Source organism: Hyperoodon ampullatus, assembly GCF_949752795.1.
Source record: "Hyperoodon ampullatus genome assembly, chromosome: 14".
Classification (NCBI taxonomy): domain Eukaryota; kingdom Metazoa; phylum Chordata; class Mammalia; order Artiodactyla; family Ziphiidae; genus Hyperoodon; species Hyperoodon ampullatus.
Genome location: NC_136927.1, coordinates 73,348,118 through 73,373,008, shown reverse-complemented (window position 1 = coordinate 73,373,008; position 24,891 = coordinate 73,348,118). Strand labels below are relative to the sequence as shown.

The following is a 24,891-nucleotide window of genomic DNA, read 5'->3' as shown; positions in this document are numbered from 1 at the left end:
ACTGCTTCTGCCCTTGAGCCTTTACATTGTATTTTCCACACAGCAGCCATAATGAACCATTTAAAATATAAGCCATACCTGCTCAAAATCGTCCAGTGGCTTTCTAAGTCACTCAGAATTAAAGCCAGTCCTCACCAAGGTCTTACCTTATCTGGCTCCCAGCTACCTTCATCTTCTATCACCTTCTACCTTGCCCATCCTGTTTCAGCCACATAGGCTACCCTGCTATTCCTTGAACACTCTAAACACACTACCACTTCTGGGCCTTTTTATCTGTTCTCTCTGCCTGCAGTGCCCTTCAACTAGATTTCTGGATGAGTTGGACCCTTACTTCACTGTCTCTGCCCAAATGTCACCTCATCAGAAAATCAGAGAGGCCTTCGCTAGCTCCCTCCATTCCTAGACCATTCTCTATCCCCTTATCCTAATTATTGGTCATTGCAGCATTATCACCATCTGACATACTATACATTATCTGTATACCTATTTATGTGATGTCTTCCCTATTAGAAACATAAGCTCCATTTAAAACTGTCTTTGATTTGCTTACTATTGAATCCCTAGCACCAACAAAGCCACATGGCACACTGTAGGTCCTGAAAAAATATTTGCTGAATGATGATAAGTAAACGTAAGCAAGAATGAGGCAGACTAACAGAATATCTGATCAGTGCAATGCTGACTTTGTGCTGATCCAACCCCAGTCCTAAACAAACTCAATCAACAGACTCTCAATCAGTCCCTTGTGACAAACAACTCATATTTAGAAGGGAATATGCTGTGGTGCAAAAAATATGCAATTTAGGATTAGAAAGACCTAGTTTTTACTCTTGGCTCTACTTTCTAGTTGTGTGACTTCAGCAAGTTATCTAATGTCTCTTAGTCTCAGTTGCTCCATCTATAAAATAGGCAAATCACCTTTCTTCAAGATCGTCATGAAAATCAAATGATATAGTAAGGCATGTAAGAATCCATGTTGTTTAATAACTATTACAGAATCAATCAATCAATCACCAAATATGTAATAAGCATCTATTATGAGCCAGGCACTATGCTAATAATATTAAAAATAACTAAAAATATTAAGCATTTCATCTATGCTACGCACTACTTTTATAATCTCACTTAATCCTTATAAAAATCGAATGAGGGGCTTCCCCGGTGGCACAGTGGTTGAGAATCTGCCTGCCAATGCAGGGGACATGGGTTCGATCCCTGGTCCGGGAAGATCCCACATGCCGCGGAGTAACTAAGCTCATGTGCCACAACTACTGAGCCTGTGCTCTAGGGCCCGTGAGCCACAACTATGAGCCCGCGTGCCACAACTACTGAAGCCCGCATGCCTAGAGTCCGTGCTCTACAATGAGAAGCCACTGCAGTGAGAAGCCTGTGCACCGCAACGAAGAGTAGACCCCGCTCGCCACAACTAAAGAAAGCCCACGTGCAGCAACGAAGACTCAACACAGCCAAAAATTAAAAAAAAAAAAAAATCGAATGAGGTAGGCACTATTATAATCATCACCATTTTATAGATAATGAAGGTGAAGCACAGACAAGTAATTTGTGCCAAAGGTCACAGAGCTAATAAATGACAGAGCTTTCATTAAAATGCAAGCAAACACTACTGGCACAGTGGCAAGCAAGAGTTTGGGGTACCTTCTGTGGCCAAAGAACAAAGTTCACGACTTACTAACTCTTTATTCTAACCAGCTGAGTTAATCAGTTAAGGTAGCACTACCCAACAGAAATATAACGTGAGCCACAAATATAACTTTTAATTTTCTAGTAGCCACACTTTAAAAAGAAAATGAAACGAGCAAAATTAATTTTCATTGTATATTTTACTTAACCATATTTATCCAAAAATATTATCATTCCAATATACCAAAAAGTTAAAAATTTTCTATGTTCTTTTTTTGGTAATAATACTTCAAAATCTGGTATTTTATATTACAGCACATTTAAATTCAGACTAACCACATTTCAAGTCGTAAATAACCACAGGGGTTAGCTATCAGGCTGGATAGTGCAGAGTTACAACATTTCGCAAAATAATATGTAATAGTTAAAGATTAGCACTTAATAGTTAAAAATACATGAATGTAATAAACTAATATTAAAACATCAAAAAACATCAAAAGCATCATTAAAATTAATTTTGGATTGTTTTAAAATACTTGAAACAAAATAACTTCATGCTGCATATAAGAAACCTTGGAACCCAATTTTTAATTCAATAAATTAATTATTGAAGCTTTGGGACTTCTTAACATATGTCTTATGTTAGGATATTACTCCTAGCTAAAGAACGTGCTGTTTAATTAGACAAACATGCTAACTCTGAATAATGTAAATTAAGAAAATGATATAGCAGTATGGATAATCCAAGTTAAAATTGAGTTTTAAAGCACTCCCACCTTATAATTTGTATAGCTCCTCACAATTTACAAAGTATTTTCACAAAATTAAATTAATTTTCAAAATTCTGCATATACTTAAAATAGGTACTATTATTCCTATTTTTCTTATTAAAACAAAAAACTAAAGGCTAAGGAAGTCCCTGCTTCTACTCTTATCCATTCACAGTCCACATAGAAGTTATCTTTTTATTTTTTATAGTTATATTTTTATTTTATATTTTAAAAAATGTATTGACGTATAGTTGATTTACAATGTTAATTTCTGCTGTACAGCAAAGTGATTTAGTTATACATAGCCATACATTCTTTTTCATATTCTTTTCCATTATGGTTTAATCACAGGACATCAAATATATTCGGTTGGCCAAAAAGTTCGTTCAGGTTTTTCCATAACATCTTATGGAAAACCCAACCGAGGAGATTGTTTCAAGATGGCAGAGCAGAAGGACGTGTGCTCACTCCCTCCTGCGAGAGCACCAGAATCACAACTAACTGCTGAACAGTCACTGACAGGAAGACACGGGAACTCACCAAAAAAGGTACCCCACATCCAAAGACAAAGGAGAAGCCACAATGAGACAGTAGAAGGGGTGCAATCACAATAAAATCAAATCCCATAACTGCTGGGTGGGTGACTCACAAACTGGAGAATGCTTATACCACAGAAGTCCACCCACTGGAGTGAAGGTTCTGAGCCCCACGTCTGGCTTCCCAACCTGCGGGTCTGGCAACGGGAGGAGGAATTCCTAGAGAGGCAGACTTTGAAGGCTAGCGGGATTTGATTGCAGGACTTTGACAGGACTGGGGGAAAAAGACTCCACTCTTGGAGCACACACACAAAGTAGTGTGCGCAGCAGGACTCAGAGGAAGGAGCAGTGAACTCACAGAGACTGAACCACACCTACCTGCTAGTGATGGAGGGTCTCCTGCAGAGGTGGGGGGGTGGCTGTGTCACACCATGAGGACAAGGACACTGGCAGCAGAAGTTCTGGGAAGTACTCCTTGGCGTGAGCCCTCCCAGAGCCCGCCATCAGCTCCACCAAAGAGCCAGGTAGGCTCCAGTATTGGGTTGCCTCACGCCAAACAACCAACAGGGAGAGAACCCAGCCCCACCCATCAGCAGACAAGCAGGTTAAAGTTTTAATGAGCTCTGCCCACCAGAGCAGCAGCCAGATCTACCCACCACCAGTCCCTCCCATCAGGAAACTTGCACAAGCCTCTTAGATAGCCTCATCCACCGAGGGCAGACAGCAGAAGCAAGAAGAACTACAACCTTGCAGCCTGTGGAACAAAAGTCACATTCACAGAAAGACAGACAAGATGAAAAGGCAGAGGGCTATGTACCAGATGAAGGAACAAGATAACACCCCAGAAAAACAACTAAATGAAGTGGAGATAGGCAACCTTCCAGAAAAAGATTCAGAATAATGATAGTGAAGATGACCAGGACCTCGGAAAAAGAATGGAGGCAAAGATCGAGAAGATGCAAGAAATGTTTAACAAAGACCTAGAAGAATTAAAGAACAAACAAACAGAAATGAACAATACAATAACTGAAATGAAAAATACACTAGAAGGAATCAATAGCAGAATAACTGACACAGAAGAATGGATAAGTGACCTGGAAGACAGAATGGTGGAATTCACTGCTGCGGAACAGAATAAAGAAAAAAGAATGGAAAGAAATGAAGAGAGCCTAAGAGACCTCTGGGACAACATTAAACGCTACAACATTCGCATTATAGCGGTCCCAGAAGGAGAAGAGAGAGAGAAAGGACCCGAGAAAATATTTGAAGAGATTATAGTCGAAAACTTCCCTAACATGGGAAAGGAAATAGCCACCCAAGTCCAGGAAGCGCAGAGGGTTCCATATAGGATAAACCCAAGGAGAAACACACCAAGACACATAGTAATCACATAGTAATCAAATTGACAAAAATTAAAGACAAAGAAAAATTATTGAAAGCAACAAGGGAAAAATGACAAATAACATACAGGGGAACTCCCATAAGGTTAACAGCTGATTTCTCAGCAGAAACTCTACAAGCCAGAAGGAAGTGGCATGATATATTTAAAGTGATGAAAGGGAAGAACCTACAACCAAGATTACTCTACCCAGCAAGGAGTTCATTCAGATTCAATGGAGAAATCAAAAGCTTTACAGACAAGCAAAAGCTAAGAGAATTCAGCACCACCAAACCAGCTCTACAACAAATGCTAAAGGAACTTCTCTAAGTGGGAAACACAAGAGAAAAGGACCTACAAAAACAAACCCATAACAATTAAGAAAATGGTTAACAGGAACATACATATCGATAATTACCTTAAACGTAAATGGATTAAATGCTCCAACCAAAAGACACAGGCTCACTGAATGGATACAAAAATAAGACCCATATATATGCTGTCTACAAGAGACCCACTTCAGACCTAGGGACACATACAGACTGAAGGTGAGGGGATGGAAAAACATATTCCATGCAAATGGAAATCAAAAGAAAGCTGGAGTAGCAATACTCATATCAGATAAAATAGACTTTAAAATAAAGAATGTTACAAAGGACAAGGGATCAAGGGATCAATCCAAAAGGAAGATATAACAACTATATATGCACCCAACATAGGAGCACCTCAATATATAAGGCAACTGCTAACAGCTATAAAAGGGGAAATCAACAGTAACACAATAATAGTGGCTGACTTCAACACCTCACTTACACCAATGAACAGATCATCCAAACAGAAAATTAATAACGAAACACAAGCTTTAAATGACAAAACAGGCCAGATCGATTCAATTGATATTTATAGGACACTGCATCCAAAAACAGCAGATTACACTTTCTTCTCAAGTGCACATGGAACATTCTCCAGGATAGATCACATCTTAGGTCACTAATCAAACCTCAGTAAATTAAGAAAACTGAAATCATATCAAGCATCTTTTCTGACCACAACACTATGAGATTAGAAATCAATTACAGGGAAAAAAACGTAAAAAACAAAAACACATGGAGGCTAAACAATACGTTACTAAATAACCAAGAGATCCCTGAAGAAATCAAAGAGGAAATCAAAAAATACCTAGAGACAAATGACAACGAAAACACGACAATCCAAAACCTATGGGATGCAGCAAAAGAAGTTAGTTCTAAAAGCGAAGTTTATAGCAATACAAGCCTACCTCAAGAAACAAGAAAAATCTCAAATAAAAAATCTAACATTACACCTAAAGGAACTAGAGAAAGAAGAACAAACAAAACCCAAAGTTAGCAGAAGGAAAGAAATCATAAAGATCAGAGCAGAAATAAATGAAATAGAAACAAAGAAAACAATAGCAAAGATCAATAAAACTAAAAGCTGGTTCTTTGAGAAGATAAAACAAAATTGATAAACCATTAGCCGGACTCATCAAGAAAAAGAAGGAGAGGACTCAAATCAAGGAAACTAGAAATGAAAAAGGAGAAGTTACAACAGACACCACAGAAACACAAAGCATCCTAAGAGATGACTACAAGCAACACTATGCCAATAAAATGGACAACCTGGAAGAAATGGACAAATTCTTAGAAAGTTATAACCTTCCAACACTGAACCAGGAAGAAATAGAAAATATGAACAGACCAATCACAAGTAATGAAATTGAAACTGATTAAAAATCTTCTAACAAACAAAAGTCCAGGACCAGATGGCTTCACAGGTGAATTCTATCAAACATTTAGGGAAGAGCTAACACCCATCCTTCTCAAACTCTTCCAAAAAATTGCAAAGGAAGGAACACTCCCAAACTCATTCTATGAGGCCACCATCACCCTGATACCCAAACCAGATAAAGATACTACAAAAAAAGAAAATTACAGACCAATATCACTGATGAATATAGATGCAAAAATCCTCAACAAAATACTAGCAAACAGAATCCAACAACACATTAAAAGGATCATACACCATGATCAAGTGGGATTTATCCCAGGGATGCAAGGGTTCTTCAATATACGCAAATCAATCAATGTCATACACCATATTAACAAATTAAAGAATAAAAACCATATGATCATCTCAATAAATGCAGAAAAAGCTTTTGACAAAATTCAACACCCATTTATGACAAAAACTCTCCAGAAAATGGACACAGAGGGAACCTACCTCAACATAATAAAGGCCATATAGGACAAACAAACAGCAAACATCATTCTCAATGGTGAAAAACTGAAAGCATTTCCTCTAAGATCAGGAACAAGACAAGGATGTCCACTCTTGCCACTATTACTCAACATAGTTTTGGAAGTCCCAGCCATGGCAATCAGAGAAGAAAAATAAACAAAAGGAATACAAACTGGAAAGGAAGGAGTAAAACTGTCACTGTTTGCAGATGACATGATACTATACATAGAGAATCCTAAAGATGCCACCAGAAAACTACTAGAGCTAATCAATGAATTTGGTAAAGTTACAGGATACAAAATTAATGCACAGAAATCTCTTGCATTCCTATACACCAATGATGAAAAATCTGAAAGAGAAATTAAGGAAACACTCCCATCTACCACTGCAACTAAAAGAATAAAATACCTAGGAATAAACCTACCTAGGGAGAGAAAAGGCCTGTATGCAGAAAACTATAAGACACTGATGAAAGAAATTAAAGATGATACAAACAGATGGAGAGATATACCATGTTCTTGGATTGGAAGAATCAATATTGTGAAAATGACTATACTACCCAAAGCAATCTACAGATTCAATGCAATCCCTATCAAATTACCAATGGCATTTTTTACAGAACTAGAACAAAAAATCTTAAAATCTGTATGGAGACACAAAAGACCCCAAATAGCCAAAGCAGTCTTGAGGGAAAAAAATGGAGCTGGAGGAATCAGACTCCCTGACTTCAGATTATACTACAAAGATACAGTAATCAAGACAATATGGTACTGGCACAAAAACAGAAATATAGATCAATGGAACATCATAGAAAGCCCAGAGATAAACCTACGCACCTATGGTCAATTAATCTATGACAAAGGAGGCAAGGATATACAATGGAGAAAAGACAGTCTCTTCAATAGGTGGTGCTGGGACAACTGGACAGCTACATGTAAAAGAATGAAATTAGAACACTCCCTAACACCATACACAAAAATAAACTCAAAATGGATTAGAGACCTAAATGTAAGACCGGACACTATAAAACTCTTAGAGGAAAACATAGGAAGAACACTCTTTGACATAAATCACAGCAAGATCTTTTATGATCCACCTCCTAGAGTAATGGAAATAAAAACAAAATTAAACAAATGGGACCTAATGATACTTAAAAGCTTTTGCACAGCAAAGGAAACCATAAACAAGACCAAAAGACAACCCTCAGAATGGGAGAAAATATTTGCAAACGAATCAACGGACAAAGGATTAATCTCCAAAATATATAAACAGCTCATGCAGCTCAATATTAAAAAAACAAACAGGGCTTCTCTGGTGGCACAGTGGTTGAGAGTCTGCCTGCCGACGCAGGGAGCACGGGTTTGTGCCCTGGTCCGGGAAGATCCCACATGCCGTGGAGTGCCTGGGCCTGTGAGCCATGGCCGCTGAGCCTGCGCGTCTGGAGTCTGTGCTCCGCAACGGGAGAGGCCACACAGTGAGAGGCCCGCATACCGCAAAAAACAAACAAACAAACAAACAAACAAACAAAAAAAAAACCCAACCCAATCCAAAAATGGGCAGAAGACCTAAATAGACATTTCTCCAAAGAAGACATACAGATGGCCAAGAAGCACATGAAAAGCTGCTCAACATCACTCATTATTAGAGAAATGCAAATCAAAACTACAATGAGGTATCACCTCACACCAGTTAGAATGGGCATCATCAGAAAATCTACAAACAACAAATGCTGGAGAGGGTGTGGAGAAAAGGGAACCCTCTCGCACTGTTGGTGGGAATGTAAACTGATACAACCACTATGGAGAACAGTATGGAGGTTCCTTAAAAAACTAAAAATAGAATTACCATATGACCCAGCAATCCCACTACTGGGCATATACCCAGAGATGACCATAATTCAAAAAGACACAGGCACCCCAATGTTCATTGCAGCACTGTTTACAATAGCCAGGTCATGGAAGCAACCTAAATGCCCATCGACAGACGAATGGATAAAGAAGATGTGATACATATATACAATGGAATATTACTCAGCCATAAAAACGAACTAAATTGGGTCATTTGTAGAGACGTGGATGGATCTAGAGACTGTCATACAGAGTGAAGTAAGTCAGAAAGAGAAAAACAAATATCGTATATTAACGCATATATGTGGAACCTAGAAAAATGGTACAGATAAACCGGTCTGCAGGGCAGAAATAGATACACAGATGTAGAGAACAAACGTATGGACACCAAGAGGGGAAAGTGGCAGGTGTGGTGGTGGTGGTGTGATGCATGGGGAGATTGGGATTGACATGTATACACTAATATGTACAAAATAGATAACTAATAAGAACCTGCTGTATAAAAAAATAAATTAAATTAAATTAAAAAAACAAAAAACACCCAACCGAACTTTTTGGCCAACCCAGTAGGACCTTGTTGTTTATAGAAGTTATCTTTTATAACAGATGGCTCACTCACTTGCTTAGAACCCAGCAACCGTTTCCTATTGTACATGGAAAAAAATCAAACTCATTATCACGGCCAATAAGACACAACATAATCTAGCCCTGCCCCCCTGCCTCACCTCACCTCCTACAGCTTCCTCCTTACCTATTCCTCTCTAGTCATGTAGTGGCCTTCTCTCCAGCACTCAAACATGCCAAATTCATTCTACCTAGAATGTTCTTTTAGAACTCATGGCTCCTTCTTGTCATTCATGTTTTACTTTAAATGTCGCCTCCCCGAGTGACATTTAAACGTTTCTCAACCACCTCCTCGCAAGTAGTCCACCAAGCACTCACTATCACTTTATTGTCACTCCCTATCTTCACAGCAGTTCTCTCTATCTGGTATTTATTCTCTGGTGACCATTAATTTGCTTTTTGTTGCCCTACCAGAAAATGCACTACCACGAGAGCACGGGCCTTGTCTTATTTACTACTGGATCCCGAAGGCCTAGACCAGTGTTCTAGAAATACTTACTGAACGAATAAACAAAGAGTTTAAGCAACTGAACCCAAACTAGAACCCATGACTCCTAACTTTTCTCTCAGCAATCACAGTAACAGCAAATCATCTTTCACAGAGAGTTTTCTCTGATTAGGAAGCTAATCTGTGAACACGCTGGGTAGAAGGAGAAAACCCAACCAAATTTAAACACTCAGAACTCATTGCTTAACCAAGACTTGATTGTCATTTTTGTCCCCAGTTAGAAATAAGCAAAGCACTCCACTGGACTGGGTTGGCTGGTATCAAAACTGCCACATTTAAGCGACATCAAAAAGCAGAGGGGGAGGGCTTCCCTGGTGGCGCAGTGGTTGAGAGTCCGCCTGCCGATGCAGCGCACACGGGTTCGTGCCCCAGTCCGGGAAGATCCCACATGCCGCGGAGCAGCTGGGCCCGTGAGCCATGGCCACTGAGGCTGCGTGTCCGGAGCCTGTGCTCCGCAACGAGAGAGGCCACAACAGTGAGAGGCCCGCATAGCGCAAAAAAAAAAAAAAAAAAAAAGCAGAGGGGGAAAGAACCATGGAAAGGGGGAAATACCTACTATTCCAGAAGGTAAACTTACCGTTTTATTTCGTAATCGAATGATATCAGACACAGAACCAGCCCCACAGTACTCCATCACAATCCACAAGTCTGTGTTCTTAAAATAACTGCCATAATATTTGACTACGTGAGGGCTAGAGAGAGAGATGATACGAGTTAGTGGAACAGCCTTCAAACATCCCTATTAATTCATGCTGTTATATACATGAAAATTAATTTCTCAGCTCAAAAGATCAATTATTCATATTTAAGGTTAAAACATGCACCCACTTGATGAGAATGTAAAATAGTACTGATTTCTGGAGGGCAATAATAGTAGTACAGAAATTGTGTGGGTCCCTCAACCCAGCATTTGTAAGTCTGCAATTCATCCTAAGAAAAGATTTACAGATATTCAAAAAGAAATAGGTAACATCACAGTACCATCTATAAAAGTGAAAATTCAGATACTATCTAAATGTCTGACATTAGGGAGTTTCTTTAAGAAATAATGATATATCCGTTTAATGCAACAACCATGAATCCATGGAAAACGTTACAGAAGAATACTTGATAATACGAGACGATATCCTGTTTATCAAAAAACAAACAAACAAAAACGCAGGTTACATAATAGCAAGCATGGTGAAACTCCAAAAAGAGATATGGAAGGATAAGTATACCAAGTAGTATTTAACGATTCTCTCTCCAAAGAGAAAAGTGGTTTCCTTTCTTTTATTTGCATTTTTCCAAGAAGTCACATATACTTTGTAACAAGGAAAAAAATAAAATCACACTACAATCTATTGTAAAGGAAAAATATTCAGAATCAGACTTGAAAGTTTGGGTCTTGGGCTTCCCTGGTGGCGCAGTGGTTGGGAGTCCGCCTGCCGATGCAGGGGACACGGGTTCGTGCCCCGGGCAGGGAGGATCCCACATGCCGCGGAGCGGCTGGGCCCGTGAGCCATGGCCGCTGGGCCTGCGCGTCCGGAGCCTGTGCTCCACAGTGGGCGAGGCCACAACAGTGAGAGGCCCGCGTACCGGAAAAAAAAAAAAAAAGAAAGAAAGAAAGTTTGGGTCTTGAAGACAGACTTCAGAAAAAAGTCAAAATCCCCTTAAAATGAAATAATTTGTCCTCTGAAGCTACCAGCTTTAGCTAGATCATTATCAGGGCTAAATAATATTGCATAACATAGTAACGGAAGATGCTAAAACCAACTCAGCTGCATTAACTCTCAAAATTTCAAACGCCCCTTCATCCTTGGGAAACATGCCAATGACAAGGACAGCAGGAAAAAAAATACACACATACACAAAATGAATATTAATGAAGAAATGGATGAATATACCTCTTAAGATACAGATCACCACAACTGCTCTCCCTTCCCTGAATTTCTACAGTATTTAATGCCTCTATGAGGCAATTACTGTCAGGTACTCACTGCTGGAGTATGTCCTATACAATCTTGTATTGTCGACTAGATTCTCCTGTGCGTCTATAAGCCTGGCCTGTCCAATTAAAGTCTATAAACTCTAAGAGGACCAGCACTCTGCCCTGTATCTCTTTGTATTTCTTAGCACACAGTAGGCTCTTTGAAGTCCCTCATCTTTAATCAGAGACATTTGCACACCCTGTTTGGAACACAGCTCTTGCACAGTCTATCAAAAGTGGCAAAGTTCCAATCTGCCCACTGGAAAGAGCTCCTGTAATGTATCTTATGCAAGAGGCAAAGAAGAACTGCTACCTTACTCTGGTCCCTCCAATCAAGAAATAGGAGAGTTTTATCCAGTACAGAGTAACCACAAAAGTATAAAGAAAAAAAAAAGGGGGGGAGGGAGGGAGAAGAGAAGTGATTGCATTCACCAGTCTACAAGACTTAAGGGCTCCTGGGCAAAATGCCTAGCAGGTAGCCCCACCTGCCTTAAGGTACAAGCTTTACAAACAGGAGGTACTGAGTTGATCTGCGGACCAAGAGAGCTTCAGAAAGATGAAGGCAGCCTCAAGCTGCAAGACTTTCTCATTCTCCTTTCAACTCCCTAGAGCTCCACTGCCCTTTAGTTTGTGTTTCTCGCCAATCTAAACTGAGGAAGCCTGCTCCACCACAGTGACCTCCCATGTTGTCATGGAGCTTCAGGGCAAACCACGTGCTTTTCTGCGGTCGCCTGCTGGCCCGACTTCCTGCTTGCAGCATTTGACAAATCTTAGTTCCTCAAAAATAAAATACTTAACTACTCTCAGCTGGAATCACTTCTTAAAATTGTGAAGGAAGGAACAGAACAGTAATACCTAAATAAGTATTCTCTTTTTATAGGTCCATTTGCTATTCTAAGGTTTCTGGAGCGAAAACCATTTGAATTATCTCTTCTTAGCTGTCTCTGTAGAAATGTTTTCTCAATAGGAAGAGAGATCATTATCAAAAAAGAAAAAAAGGCTAGCCACCACCACCTTCTGCCTCTTTGCCTCTTCTTCCTAGTTTTGAAAAGGGCTAAACTGAAACAAAACAAAACAAAACAATGCAAAAATAGAAACTCTGAAAGTTTAGCTGCTGAAACACAGAAACTTTTTCATCATTTTTTTTTCTGAAAAGAACATTCATAGTGGTTCCACTAAACTCTTCCGTTTGCAAAATATCTAAGTAAATGCAATTCTAGGCGTCAAACTAAATAATCACAGCATATTCGAAACCATGTTATCTCCAAAATAACACCAGATGCCTTTACCTGTCACATTGCTGCATTATAGAGATTTCTTTGATTATCTCCTGCAGGTCTGACTCCACAGGAACTTGCTTAATAGCAACAATCTGACCTGTCTCTTTATGAATAGCTTTGTACACGCTGCCATAGGACCTATAATTGGGGGAAGGAGAACATTTACAAAGTCAAAGCAAGCCAAGAGATAAAAAGTGGTAAAACACAAGCAACTTACCATTCTAATTTATATCCCTACATGCCCAAGACATATATACTTAGCTACACTTGCAAAATTGAGATAGCTAAAGTACTTCAGGGAAAAATTGTCCTTAAGAGAACTTACCACAAAATGACATCTTAAAAACTTCACATTTAAATTTTACTGAATGTATTAGTAGGAAATAACAGTGATAGAGTAGCTACCATGTCTGATGTCTGCTAGAAATTGCATCATCTGAGGTTCATCCTTACAAAAAAGGGGGTCATGAAGGGGTCATCATCCCTATTTTACAGGCAAATGTGAAAAGGCTCAGAGAGGTTACATGACTTGCCCAAGGTCACATAAGTGATAAAAAAGCGGTCAGTCCAGGATATGAATCCAGGTCTGTCAGAATACAAAGCCTAGATTCTTTCCTCATCTGTATTAGGGTACAAAAATGGGGGTCTTGGTTTTCTTGCACTCATTCTAGTACCATGAGGTCTTTTAGTCCTTTCTCCTCTTACTTGTAATAATACTTAAAACATTAAGGAAACTAAAAATGTAAGACTCTTAAATGCTAGTATCACGTGAACAGAGCACATACAAATTCTTTTTGCCTTTTGCGCCATCTTCCCTTACGAGTTTATTATCAAGATAACTAAAAGGTTATGTAGCTATTCAATTTGGGGGCTAAAAGAACAGTAGATTTAGAATCTAAAGACCCAGGATTGGAGTCCTACCATCACTACATATCAGCTCTCATTTACAGACATATTATAAACCTTGTGCCTCAATTTTCTCACCTGTAACATGACAACAATACTACTACAAGACAACTGTGATGGTTAAATGAGATATCATCATCATCTTGCATAGATTACATTTTCACTGAAATTCTGGATGGCTGTCAGTGAAATAATGAGTAAATTGTCTTTCATACTTCCCCAACACACCTGTTTCTTCATACTGTCTTAGTGAAAAAAAAGATCATAACAGTGCCACCTAATACATCAAAGTAGCTAAGTGCTCTAGCTAACAAAATGATGCTCAAGGATTGTTTCAATGTGAAAGTCACAGAAAACTTTAAAAAAAAATCTATGTAGAGCACACACAAAAAATTTTCCATTCCATCAGCATCCCTTATATTGGCAAAACTAGTATAATGATACTTAAATGTTGCCTAAAATATTTTTTTTTTGCTAGGGAAAGGCAACTGCTGACCATGTGTGGAAGATCCAACCACTGACCCTTCTTCCTTGATACGATAACCCCGATTTGTGAGGGTGGCAAATGCTTGGTCCCCGGGGCTAAAGCATGGTGGTCCGATTGCAGGATTTCTATCCCCTTCTGCCAGTGACTGAACTAGTAGTAAGCATATGACCTAGTTCCAGCCAATGAAATTTAAGGGGAATTCTTCTGAAGGGTCTCTAGGAAAAACTTTACTCCCTGGTAAGAGAGAAGAAAACAAGGTGGCCCATTTTCACCTGCCACTTCCTTTCCTGCTTTGGTTACTGTCAGGTGAGGCATGATGCTTGAAACTAACATGGCCATCTTGAGACTATGAGGATTACACAAATGCTAAACAATTATCAAGCCAGTTAGCCATTCTGGAATCTTTCAACCCCAGATTTTTTGCTACTTAGTTATTAAGTGCTCTTATTGGTTAGCCACTGTTAGTTGGGTATTCTGTAACTTCATCCAAAGTTATTCTTGATACCTTAGGTCCCATACATGTAAAAAGGTCTTTATTTCACCCTCACTCTGGAACGAGTTTTTCTGGATATAGAATTCTTTGACAATAGCTTTCCCTCAGCTCTTTTACTGTAGTTTTTCATCTTCTATTGCTGTAAAGAAGTCAGTTGTCATCAGGTTATCATTTTTCATGGGTAATCTCTCTTTCTGTAGCTTTTCAGATTTCTCTTTATCCTTAACATTCTGTAATTTTACTATAACTAGAAGTTGATTTATTTGGCACTCCATAAGCTTCTTCAATCTGAAGGCTTTATTCAAGTCTGGAAAATTCTTAGTATTATCTCTTTATTTCCTCTCTATTACTTCTAATCTCCTTCTAGGGTTCCTATTGGACCTATATTGGAACTCCTCAATCCATGCTGTCTTCCTAGTTTCCAACACTATATTTTTGTCCTGCATTTTGTGATCAGTCTCACTTCTAGCTTTCAATTCACAAATTCTCTTCAGCTTGTCTAGTTGACTGTTTATCCAATTTATTGGGCTCTAGAACTTCAATTATTGTAGTTTTCATTGTCAAGATTCCCAACTTTTAATTTTTCATGGGGTTGTTCCTGTTAATAATTTCGTGTTCTCCTTTTAAGGATGTTATTCCCTCCTTTTACCTTTTTGAAAATCGTAAACAAACGTTAAATCCTGTTTCAGATGGCTCCATTATTTCTATTTCCTTGGGTGGGAGTTCTCCCACTTGTTAGGTCTGCTGATTATCTCACGGCACTGGATTTCCTTGTATGGGTTTCCTTTTATTTTGCATGATTCTTCTCTACACAGTGCTCACTGTCATGAGTGTTTCATGATGTCAGGATGGTTTCATGGTTCCCCTAGCTCAGTCATCTAGGCTGTACAATTTAAACCAGGTCTTGCACTAGGATTTAGGGTTTTCGCCCCTCAAGATACCATACCTGAATACAGTCCAGGCCCAGTTCCTATAGTCAGACCAGTCCCTCTGCTTTTTCCCCAGGCCACAGGCAAATGATACCACAACTTCATACAGGAAGCCCATCTACAAGCTCCCAACAAGGACAAGGCATGCTTTATTCTCCTCTTACTACGACAGCTATCTTTTCTATCCCTGGTCTATAGCTGGCTATGTATCCTTATATTAAAAGAATTTTTTTTTCATTTATTATTCTTATATATTTGAAATGGAGAGGTTCCTACGTGCACTTACTCAGCAGTCTTGACCAGAACACCCTCCATGCCTCACTATGCTATCTGGACAGCCAAGAAAACTCCAAGAGCTCATAGGAGCAATTAAGATTCATGATTCCACAGATCACTCTTACAGTACAGAGGATTTAGAAGGCTTCAGCAGTCATGCTCCCTTATAGGCAAGTCCCTTAAGACCTAATTCCCTACAACAAAAACTACAGTGATTCAATGAATTTTAACTGGCAGAGAACAAAGATGGTAGGGATGGAAGTGCTTCCCACAAGCTATGCAAGGCAAGGGTCAATGCAGAAACATAGAAATTATACAGTATTTGAGGCCAAATTAACCAGGCATAAGTCTTAATACCATTCACTACCTATGAAACCATGGGCAAGATGTTTTTGTTATTATCCTATGATTAAAAACTTAAATGAGTCGATGTGTAAAACTTTAAGTATAAGAGGAAAAAAAAAAGGCACTAGGCTCTAATTCAAAACACTTTCCAAGTGCTGTCCATCCATCCTGGTCTGGAGCTTTGGCTCTGCTCTGCCACGGATCCACATGATTTCCTCAAAATACAGAATAGCTGCAGCCTTGGGAATCCGATACAATCTTTTAGCCAGAGCTCATTTCACAAGGCCCATGTCAGTGAGAGTTCACAATCCATTCATTTTCCAGAACTATTTAGGGATGGCATGGCCATTTGTGTTTAGGAAGGAAGCACAGTTTGGGTTTTCCTTTGGGATTTTGCTCATTAAATGAAGCTTGTTCAGGCTCATTCAGTCGGGATGACAGAAATCCAAGCACTTGTGGTATCATTTAAAAAAACAATATGATGATAACATGGGAAGATCTGAAGTTTTAATTGTTTTCTCTCTGGTGATGTCTTTACAGGGAAATTTCCAAGGTCCTTAATGAAGACATCCATAGATCTAAAACATAATTTAAAATAATCATAATTAGCTTAGTTTCTCCTTATTTTACATTCCTGATCACTCTCTGTCTACAGTATTCTTTTGACATTCCTCAAAACCAAACAACCCAAACAGAGCTCCCTTCAAAAACACCTAAATATACTTTAAGACTTAAGACTTAACTTTGATTTGTCATGATAAGATCTGAAAAAATGCTTCAATTGATATATTTAAAAATAAAATAATAATAGTTGCCATTTAACGAGGTCTTATTAGGTGACAAGCACAGTACTAAGTACTTTAGTCCCATCTCATGAAACACTCAACATAACCCTATGAGGGAGATACAAATATCCCCACTTTATAGTTGAGGTTTGCGAAGCTTCAAAATATTCAGCAATTTGCTCAAGCTCACTTGTTTATTATGACTAATAAACAGTAGAGCAAGTTTTAACCCAGATATGTCTGACTTCAGAGTCTATGTTCTTACAACTGTACTATACTTTCATTAAAAATGAAAGAAACAAGTTAGTTACATACATATCAACTATGCCTACCACTCTTGATCTTATTCTAAGTATAACCTGTGAACATGGTTAGATTAAGGGCTTTTGACTCACTGCCTTGAGGAAATACCAAGGATATCAAGTTAGAGCCGAAAATGGCAGGCAAGAGACACAGAAGGACTGGGTTTTTCCCCCGCATACCTTTAACAATGCCAAGTCAACTTGTGGTTTCAGATTCATCGTGTACTTGTCTTTTAGCAGCGCAGCTGGTGTCATCTTTTACTTCCCTTCTCTGCTTGATTTCTTGCTTGATTCCAAAGAGTATTTTTCCAACTTACAAAAAGATGATGACTAATGTTTTTCACAGGGAGGTAATCCATGAAAACCTATTCCATGTAATCCAGGATTGGGTTTAACATTGCATATCTATATTAGGCATAAATAACACTAAACTCCAAAATAATCTAATGGCATATAAAAGCTGATTTTAAAGAACAGACATTAATTTGACATTTTTATAAGTTAACATTTCAGGTCTTCTCTTGAACCAGAAGTACTCCCAAGATATTTTACAAAATTACACAAACACACACCCACACATTTATTTGCTTATATATGCATAAACTACCTCTGAAGAACACATAAAAAACTGCTATACTGGTTGCTTCTGGGTGGCTGAGAGATAGAGACAGGAGGCAAATTTTTTTCATTGTAACACTTTTACACTTTTAAAATTCTGAATCATGTGACTTGATTACCTATTCAAAAATGAACAACAAAAACTTAAGAAAGGGTGTCTCTAATATTTTAATGTCTTGGTCCTTAAGAAAAAGAAATAAACATACAAAGATTAAAAGTATCAATATATGTAAAAGTATAAAAACTTATGCTATAACGTTTATTGTATCAGGAAAGCCAATGACGGCCACTATCTATTACCAAATATCATTTCACCAGTATTTAATAAATTCATTCACAATCTGTGTTTCAAGAAGTCCTCTGGCTCCCAATCTGTAATTCTGGATCTCTTAGGAAAGATGTAAAGGTAGTGACAGTCCTTGACTTATTTACTGTATTTCCCAAAGCTGCATTAACTATTGATAAAATGCTGAATTCCTTTTTTTTTTTTTTTTTTTTTTTTTTGCTGCTCCGCGTGGCATGCAGGATCTTAGTTCCCTGACCAGGGATGGAACTCGTGCCCCCTGCAGTGGAAGTGTGGAGCCTTAACCACTGGACCGCCAGGGAAGTCCCTTCAGTGTTTTTTTTGTGAAACAAGTTATTGCATATCTCTCAGAAGCTATGAACAGAAAATTACAATATGTCTGATTAATAAAAAAATTTTAAATGAAGTAAAAACTAATTACTGTTATCTGTTAAATAGATAAAATCATGCAAACCACAGATTTTACAAGAGAGAAAACAATAGATGTCCATGGTGTTGAAAAGACCAGGAATCACTAAATCTGTCTATAGAACTAATTGGGGGAAGAGGGAAAGGACATTTCAAGCATTAAATTGATCTCCTACACTACCCAGAGCAGTGGTGATATGCAACATTCCCCTTTCTTTTCCTTAGTTTTCCAAATTATTGCCAGAAGAAAGGTTCACATCCTCCTGGTGTTGGGGCAGGAAAAAGACTGGGACCTACTAGTCCACCTACATTTTCTGTGTACTCACCCTTCTCCAAGTTTCTCTAAGACATCAAACACTTCTTCTGGTTGTTTAGTTAAACTATCTTCATCTAACTTTTTCAGCTGCCTGTGGAGGAAGAAATTTAAACATAAAATACATTTTACTTGCTAGCAACTAGAATACAAAATGCATTATTTATTTTACAATTAGCATCTTAGGGATTTCTTTACAAAGTCTTCACTGGTAAATGACAATAAAGGCAAGCTAAGAGACCTTTAAGGGAAGCTGAAGGGCTGGTCTATGGACATGTTACACATGTCCTTGGCCACCCTGATCAGCAGAATCAGGACCAGAGGGTGAAGAGCTACCAAGAGGCTGACTTCAGTTCCAGAGGAGTAAGAATTTTCTAACAATAAAAGTTGTTACGAAATGGTTTAGACTGCCTTAAGAAGTCCCTAGATTCCCATCACTGGAGCATCTAAACAGAAAATGAGTCCTCACGTGGCTGAAACGTTATAGAGTGGATATAAGCATTAGCTATAACCTTCAGAATCCATTTAAATCTTGAGATTCCATGAATTAAGATGGCATAACTCTCTGTTCAGAAAAGATGTTTAATGCAAGCTTCGCTATGAACTGAAACATGGTCTTAGACTAGAGGCCAAGGAAGACACAGAAGAGTCTTGCTCTCCATTAGCAAGACTTTGGTACTTCTGTCGAAACACGTGGATTCTGTAGGTATCACAGAAACAGAAAGTGGAGAGTATACACTCAGACGTGACCAAAAGTAAAAAATTACCAGGCAGCTGGGAGTTTCAAATAGTCTCACCAAGACTCTCTGATGGGCAGTTGTATACCTGACTATTTCCCGAAATCAAAGATAGGTGCTGCTCATGACTTCCAGATAATTGGGATTTTTCTGACTATGACAAACATGGGAGGTTATAAATTAAGAGCAGCGTTTTTAAAAAAAAACTCTGAGACCTCTGAAAATTATTAACAGGCTTAAAGGAGGAGTTTGCTAAGGACTATTTGCGTGTGTGGGTTCTACACAATGGTTTCCTGAAACTACAAAGGACAACAAAGAAAGGAGAGCTCAGGAAATGGTGAAATATGGAAGTAGTCCACTGAAAATTTCTTTGAAAAGAAAAATGTTTAAACTAGCTGGACAATACCAATTTTTACAAGAAAAGACTTGAACAAAAAAAATACACATACACATAAATGTGTACCTTCCTAAAGTGGCAAAACCATGAAAGAAGCCAAAAAAGAGGAAAAAAAAAAAAAAACCCACACACCTGAACACATCAAGTGTATCCACCAATAAACGCTGATCTCAAAAAGACAATCTTAACAGGATTTTATAAATGTCAAAGACTAGAGAAATGGAGAACTGCTCCAAGTCAGTAACTGCCATAACTTGAAAATTAACAAACACGACCACACCAACCTTTGAAAATCAAAAGGTCCTAAGAATTAAATTCCAATGACATCACAAAAACTCCCAGTTTCAAAACAAGAAGGACTGGAGTGAAATTCCTCTTCAATGTCAGAAGTGAAATTTCTATGAACTCAGAAATTAGAATGAACATCTCATAACCCGGGGGAGGGGGGGTGAAGCATTGAATTTATAACTGTTTGAACAATGGACAATACCTCATTTCTCAAGTATAATTACAGTTTTATAAACAGTTCATATAAAGGAAGATCAAATGTGTTCCTTTGAAGTGGTGACTTCGTGGTTTACAAAAAGCAAAACTCACTATTTCAACTATAACAGAGAACACAGCATAACAAAGGAAACGGCCACTGCCATGAGAGACAGCTGCAGGCCTCTGATAATACTGTGACAGACAAACTTTATATGAGTGCTCAGATACTTCTTTAAAACAATCTAAGTGGGGTTTTTGTTTGGTTTTGGTCCAGTCTTAAGGGATCTTTTTATCTCTGGTGCCTGAACCCAGAGGTGGTCAATAAGAACATTTGTTAAATGGATTAATGAATGCAATGATGAGAATCATAAACCCTTCTCAGCAATCCTTGTGAGGTTTCAAAACTAAAAAGAATTTCACCCTGAAAAAGTATTACTGAGTTATCGACAAATAAGATTTCTATGGAAAATCTTTTGATAAGGGACTCAATGCTATTTTTTACATGAGTCTTCATGGAAGAAGCACTATAACCAAACAGCCCAACTCTGATGATTCAGCCTTCTCAGCTGTACTTCCCCAGGTCCTAGGTAGTTTCACTGCTTGCTCATAACTCAACAGGCCTGGCCAACACAGCCTCCATGGATCCAACACAGGGGGATGCTCCGCTCCTAAGTCAGATGGCCACGTGGACGGCCAGCATCCCAGAAATGTACTCTATGCATTCCACCACACTATTTGTATCTAATGGCAACTCACTTTTTAAAATCATAAACTCCTACATAAACCGTCAACTTTAATCTATCATCATTCACTTAGTCACACACACAAATGTCAAACTCAAGAACACAAAGAGCACTTCCTGCATTGGGACTGCTTTCCCTTGTTGGAAACACATGCCATCTGAATCTCTGAAAAGACACCTGTATCTTTCCAAACACAAATAAGGGTGTTTATGAAGTAGTTACTCACCGGTTTGGCTAATTCCCAAATTTCTTTCTGCCACCTTAGAACTCTTGTAAGGTCCATTTTATTTATATATACCTATCCCTCTTTCCACACAGAAGTTGTTATGGGTTACAACAAATATATAAGATAAATGGATGAAATTTTTTAATGAAAATAAAATTAATGTGTTTCCCTCTCCCAACCCCCTCAAATTCATGTTAAAGTCCTAAAACCCAGTACCTCAGAATGTGACTGTATTTAGAGATAGGGCCTTTAAAGAGGTAATTAAGGTAAAAATGAGGTCATATGGGTGGGCCCTAATCCAACATGACTGGTGTCCTCGTAAGATGAGATAAGGACACAGACAGTTACAGAGGGAAGACCACGTGAAGAGAAGCCTCAACAGAAAACAACGCTGCTGCTGATGGCCTGATCTCAGACTTCTAGCCTCCAGAACTGTGAGGAAATAAATTTCTGTTAAGTCGCCCAGTCTGTGAAACTGACACAGCAGGCCTAACAAACTGATACAAATGATAATAAAGTTAATTGGCTGCAAGTCGGGCAGTTCACTAGCTATGGTGAGCAGGAAAGCACCAGTCATTCAAGTACTCAGCCCTCCTGGACAATTTTTTTTGAAATACTGACCAGCAAGTGTTTACTAATACTCCACTTATTTAATCTCAGTGACCTTGAAGATGGTTGTGAATCACACTGTAAGGATAGAAAAGCTTGGAGCAACCTTATAGGTGTTACAGAGTACTTGCCCTCTTCATGAGAGGAGTTGTACTCCTGTATGTTGATTAAAAATTATACGTAATTTGAAAAAGAAAAAAAAAAAGAATTCAGCCCTGCAATGCTTTTCTCTTGCACATTCAATAAAATTTTTAAAATCCAAAAGGCCCAGGAAATGAGTGTGTCAAAAACCAAAAAGGTTTACTCTTTTGCCCAAGACTATACAGCACAAGGCAAAAGCAGAAACAAAACGCAGATTCCTAATTCTCTTTTCAATTAAACCAGGGTCTCAGGGAAAGAACGAACACGTTTCAGAAGGATTTATAACCAGTGTCCACTTATAATTGGATCTATGGTGCTACGGCATATATCTGCTAACATACACAAGGCCCTGTGAAACAGGGATACTTCCAGAAAGGCATCAGCCAAGAGCATGGACTCTGGACCAGACTGCTTGGATTAAAATCCCAGCTCTGGGGCTTCCCTCGTGGCGCAGTGGTTAAGAATCCGCCTGCCAATGCAGGGGACACGGGTTCGAGCCCTGGTCTGGGAAGATCCCACATACCACGGAGCAACTAAGCCCGTGTGCCACGACTACTGAGCCTGCGCTCTAGAGCCTGCGTGCCACAACTACTGAAGCCCGCGCGCCTAGAGCCCGTGCTCCACAACAAGAGAAGCTACCGCAACGAGAAGCCCACGCACCGCAACAAAGAGTAGCCCCCGCTCTCCGCAACGAGAGAAAGCCAGTGCGCAGCAACAAAGACCCAACTCAGCCAAAAATTAACTAATTAATTAATTAATTTAAAAAGAAATCTCAGCTCTGTCACTTAGTAACTGTGGGACTTTTGGCTATCACTAACCTCTCTGTGGGACTTTTGGCTGATCACTAACCTCTCTGTAGAATAGAGATACAGGTGATGGGATTGTTGTGAGAGTCAAATGAGTCAACGATAAGTTGAACCATATGAAACTTCTATTTTTATAGATCAAAAATGGTCAAATATCAGCAAATTCATATGGTTCAACAAGAGACATGGAAAGCACTGAGAATAGTGTCGGGCACCCAGTAAGTGCTAGATGAGTGCAATAATGATTTTATTTCAGACTCAGCACACTACAGTAGGGTGAGCTGAGTCCATCCCAACCAGCTATTTGCCCTCTGCAGTGTTTGTGCCCTTCAAACAAAGCCAAGGGCGCAGCCCAGGCTGTCGATCCCTTCCCTTCACCTCTCCACTGCCCCGAATTCCCACACACTGAACACTTCCTACTTTAGAGCTCATTCTGCTGCAGGAAGTCAGAGGTCTCTGTGAAACTGAAGCGAACTGTACTGGCACCTCAGTCTCTACTCTCGATTTTTCTCCAGATGTGGCAACGTGAGAGAAGACCCTGGTGTCCACAGAGCAAATCACTGATACAACTGCAACCAACTCAGGGGATTAGACTTTTCAGGATCAGCCACCCCCCAGATTTTGACTTAAAACAATTTCCAGGGAGCGAGAGGATTTGGAGCTGATATAAAACAATACAGACCTGAAAAAGGGCACAGTCTGGCCACGTCCAGTGACCCAGACCTAGAGCAAAGAAGTCAACATACAGGACTGTGTCTCAACTCTTCTGGACCTCAATTTGCCCGTCCTGAAAATGGTCTCTTATTTCCCTCTCTACCGCCCAGTGTTGGATATGAGGAAAATTTGGAGGACCCTGGATATCAGGGATGAAAGGTGCCATCACCTAGAGTGGGGACACTACCAAAATAATCTTCTTGCATGCTGTCCTCCACGAAGCCTCCCTTGCCAGACCGTCCACCTGCCTTGGCATATCTTCAGCCTCAGGCGCAAAGCTTTTCCCCTCAGCAGATCCTCTCCACTGCACCTCTCGGGTGGGGCTCCCTCCCTTAGAAGGTCTGCCCAGCTCTCCTCTCTGCTTGTTCCCGACCCATCCCTTAGCCAGACCCCTCGTAGGTTCTCATCTGGCTTCAGCATGCTCCCTACCTCAGTGAGTACCTTCTAGGACAGTCCTAACCCAGTGGCCCCCGCCCTCAGCAGGTGCTCTCCCTAACTTGTCTCCACGTTCCTCAGCAGCTGCTCTCCCCACTTCCGCCAGTATGTCCCCCCCAGCAAGCGATCTCTCTAACCAGCTCCACGTTTATCCCCCTCGGCCGGACCCCCACCAGCCAGAGGTCCCTCATTCAGCAGGTGCCCCATCAGCCGGATCGCCCCGCAGGTCCGTCCCCTCCGGGGGCTCGCACACCAGTGTCTCCCCTCCGCCAGTTCCCGCCTTTCCCTCTCCCCCCACCCCCTTCCTCTTGGCCAGCAGCCCCTCACCGGCGCGGCGGGTTCCTAAGCTGCACCGTCTCCATGGCGCTGCCGGCAGCCGCCCAAACCCGCTCACTGCTCCATCCTCCCCCGGGACCTCCTGGATCCCGCCCCGCAGACCCTCCCACACTTCCGCTTTCCGCCCCTACCGGAAGCTGCGCGCGGGGCGGGAGCGGGGCGGGGCCGCGAGGTCCGGGCGTGGATCATGTGGTGTGGACCCGAGTCACGTGGAGCGCCGAGGCGCGGACCCGGAACTGCGGAGCATTGGAGCCTCTTCCCCGGGGAGTCCTCCTCAATCAAG

The 24,891-nt window shown here is 40.0% G+C and overlaps 1 protein-coding gene across 2 annotated transcripts in view; it reads right to left on the bottom strand.

Annotated features, from left to right (window-relative positions):
• The window catches only part of STK4 (serine/threonine kinase 4), a gene marked incomplete at its 3' end in the record, with an annotated part of 96,426 nt that extends 71,770 nt beyond the window's left edge, over positions 1-24,656 (bottom strand). For both annotated transcript variants that reach the window (XM_079718410.1, XM_079718411.1), the window contains exons 1-4: positions 24,600-24,656; positions 18,992-19,072; positions 12,822-12,950; positions 10,141-10,255 (exon numbers count right to left, since the gene is read on the bottom strand). In XM_079718410.1, coding sequence (XP_079574536.1) covers positions 10,141-10,255; positions 12,822-12,950; positions 18,992-19,072; positions 24,600-24,634 — 360 coding nt within the window. In that variant the 5' untranslated portion in view covers positions 24,635-24,656. The remainder of the gene's footprint in view (positions 1-10,140; positions 10,256-12,821; positions 12,951-18,991; positions 19,073-24,599) is intronic.
• Between the last annotated feature and the right edge of the window lie 235 nt (positions 24,657-24,891).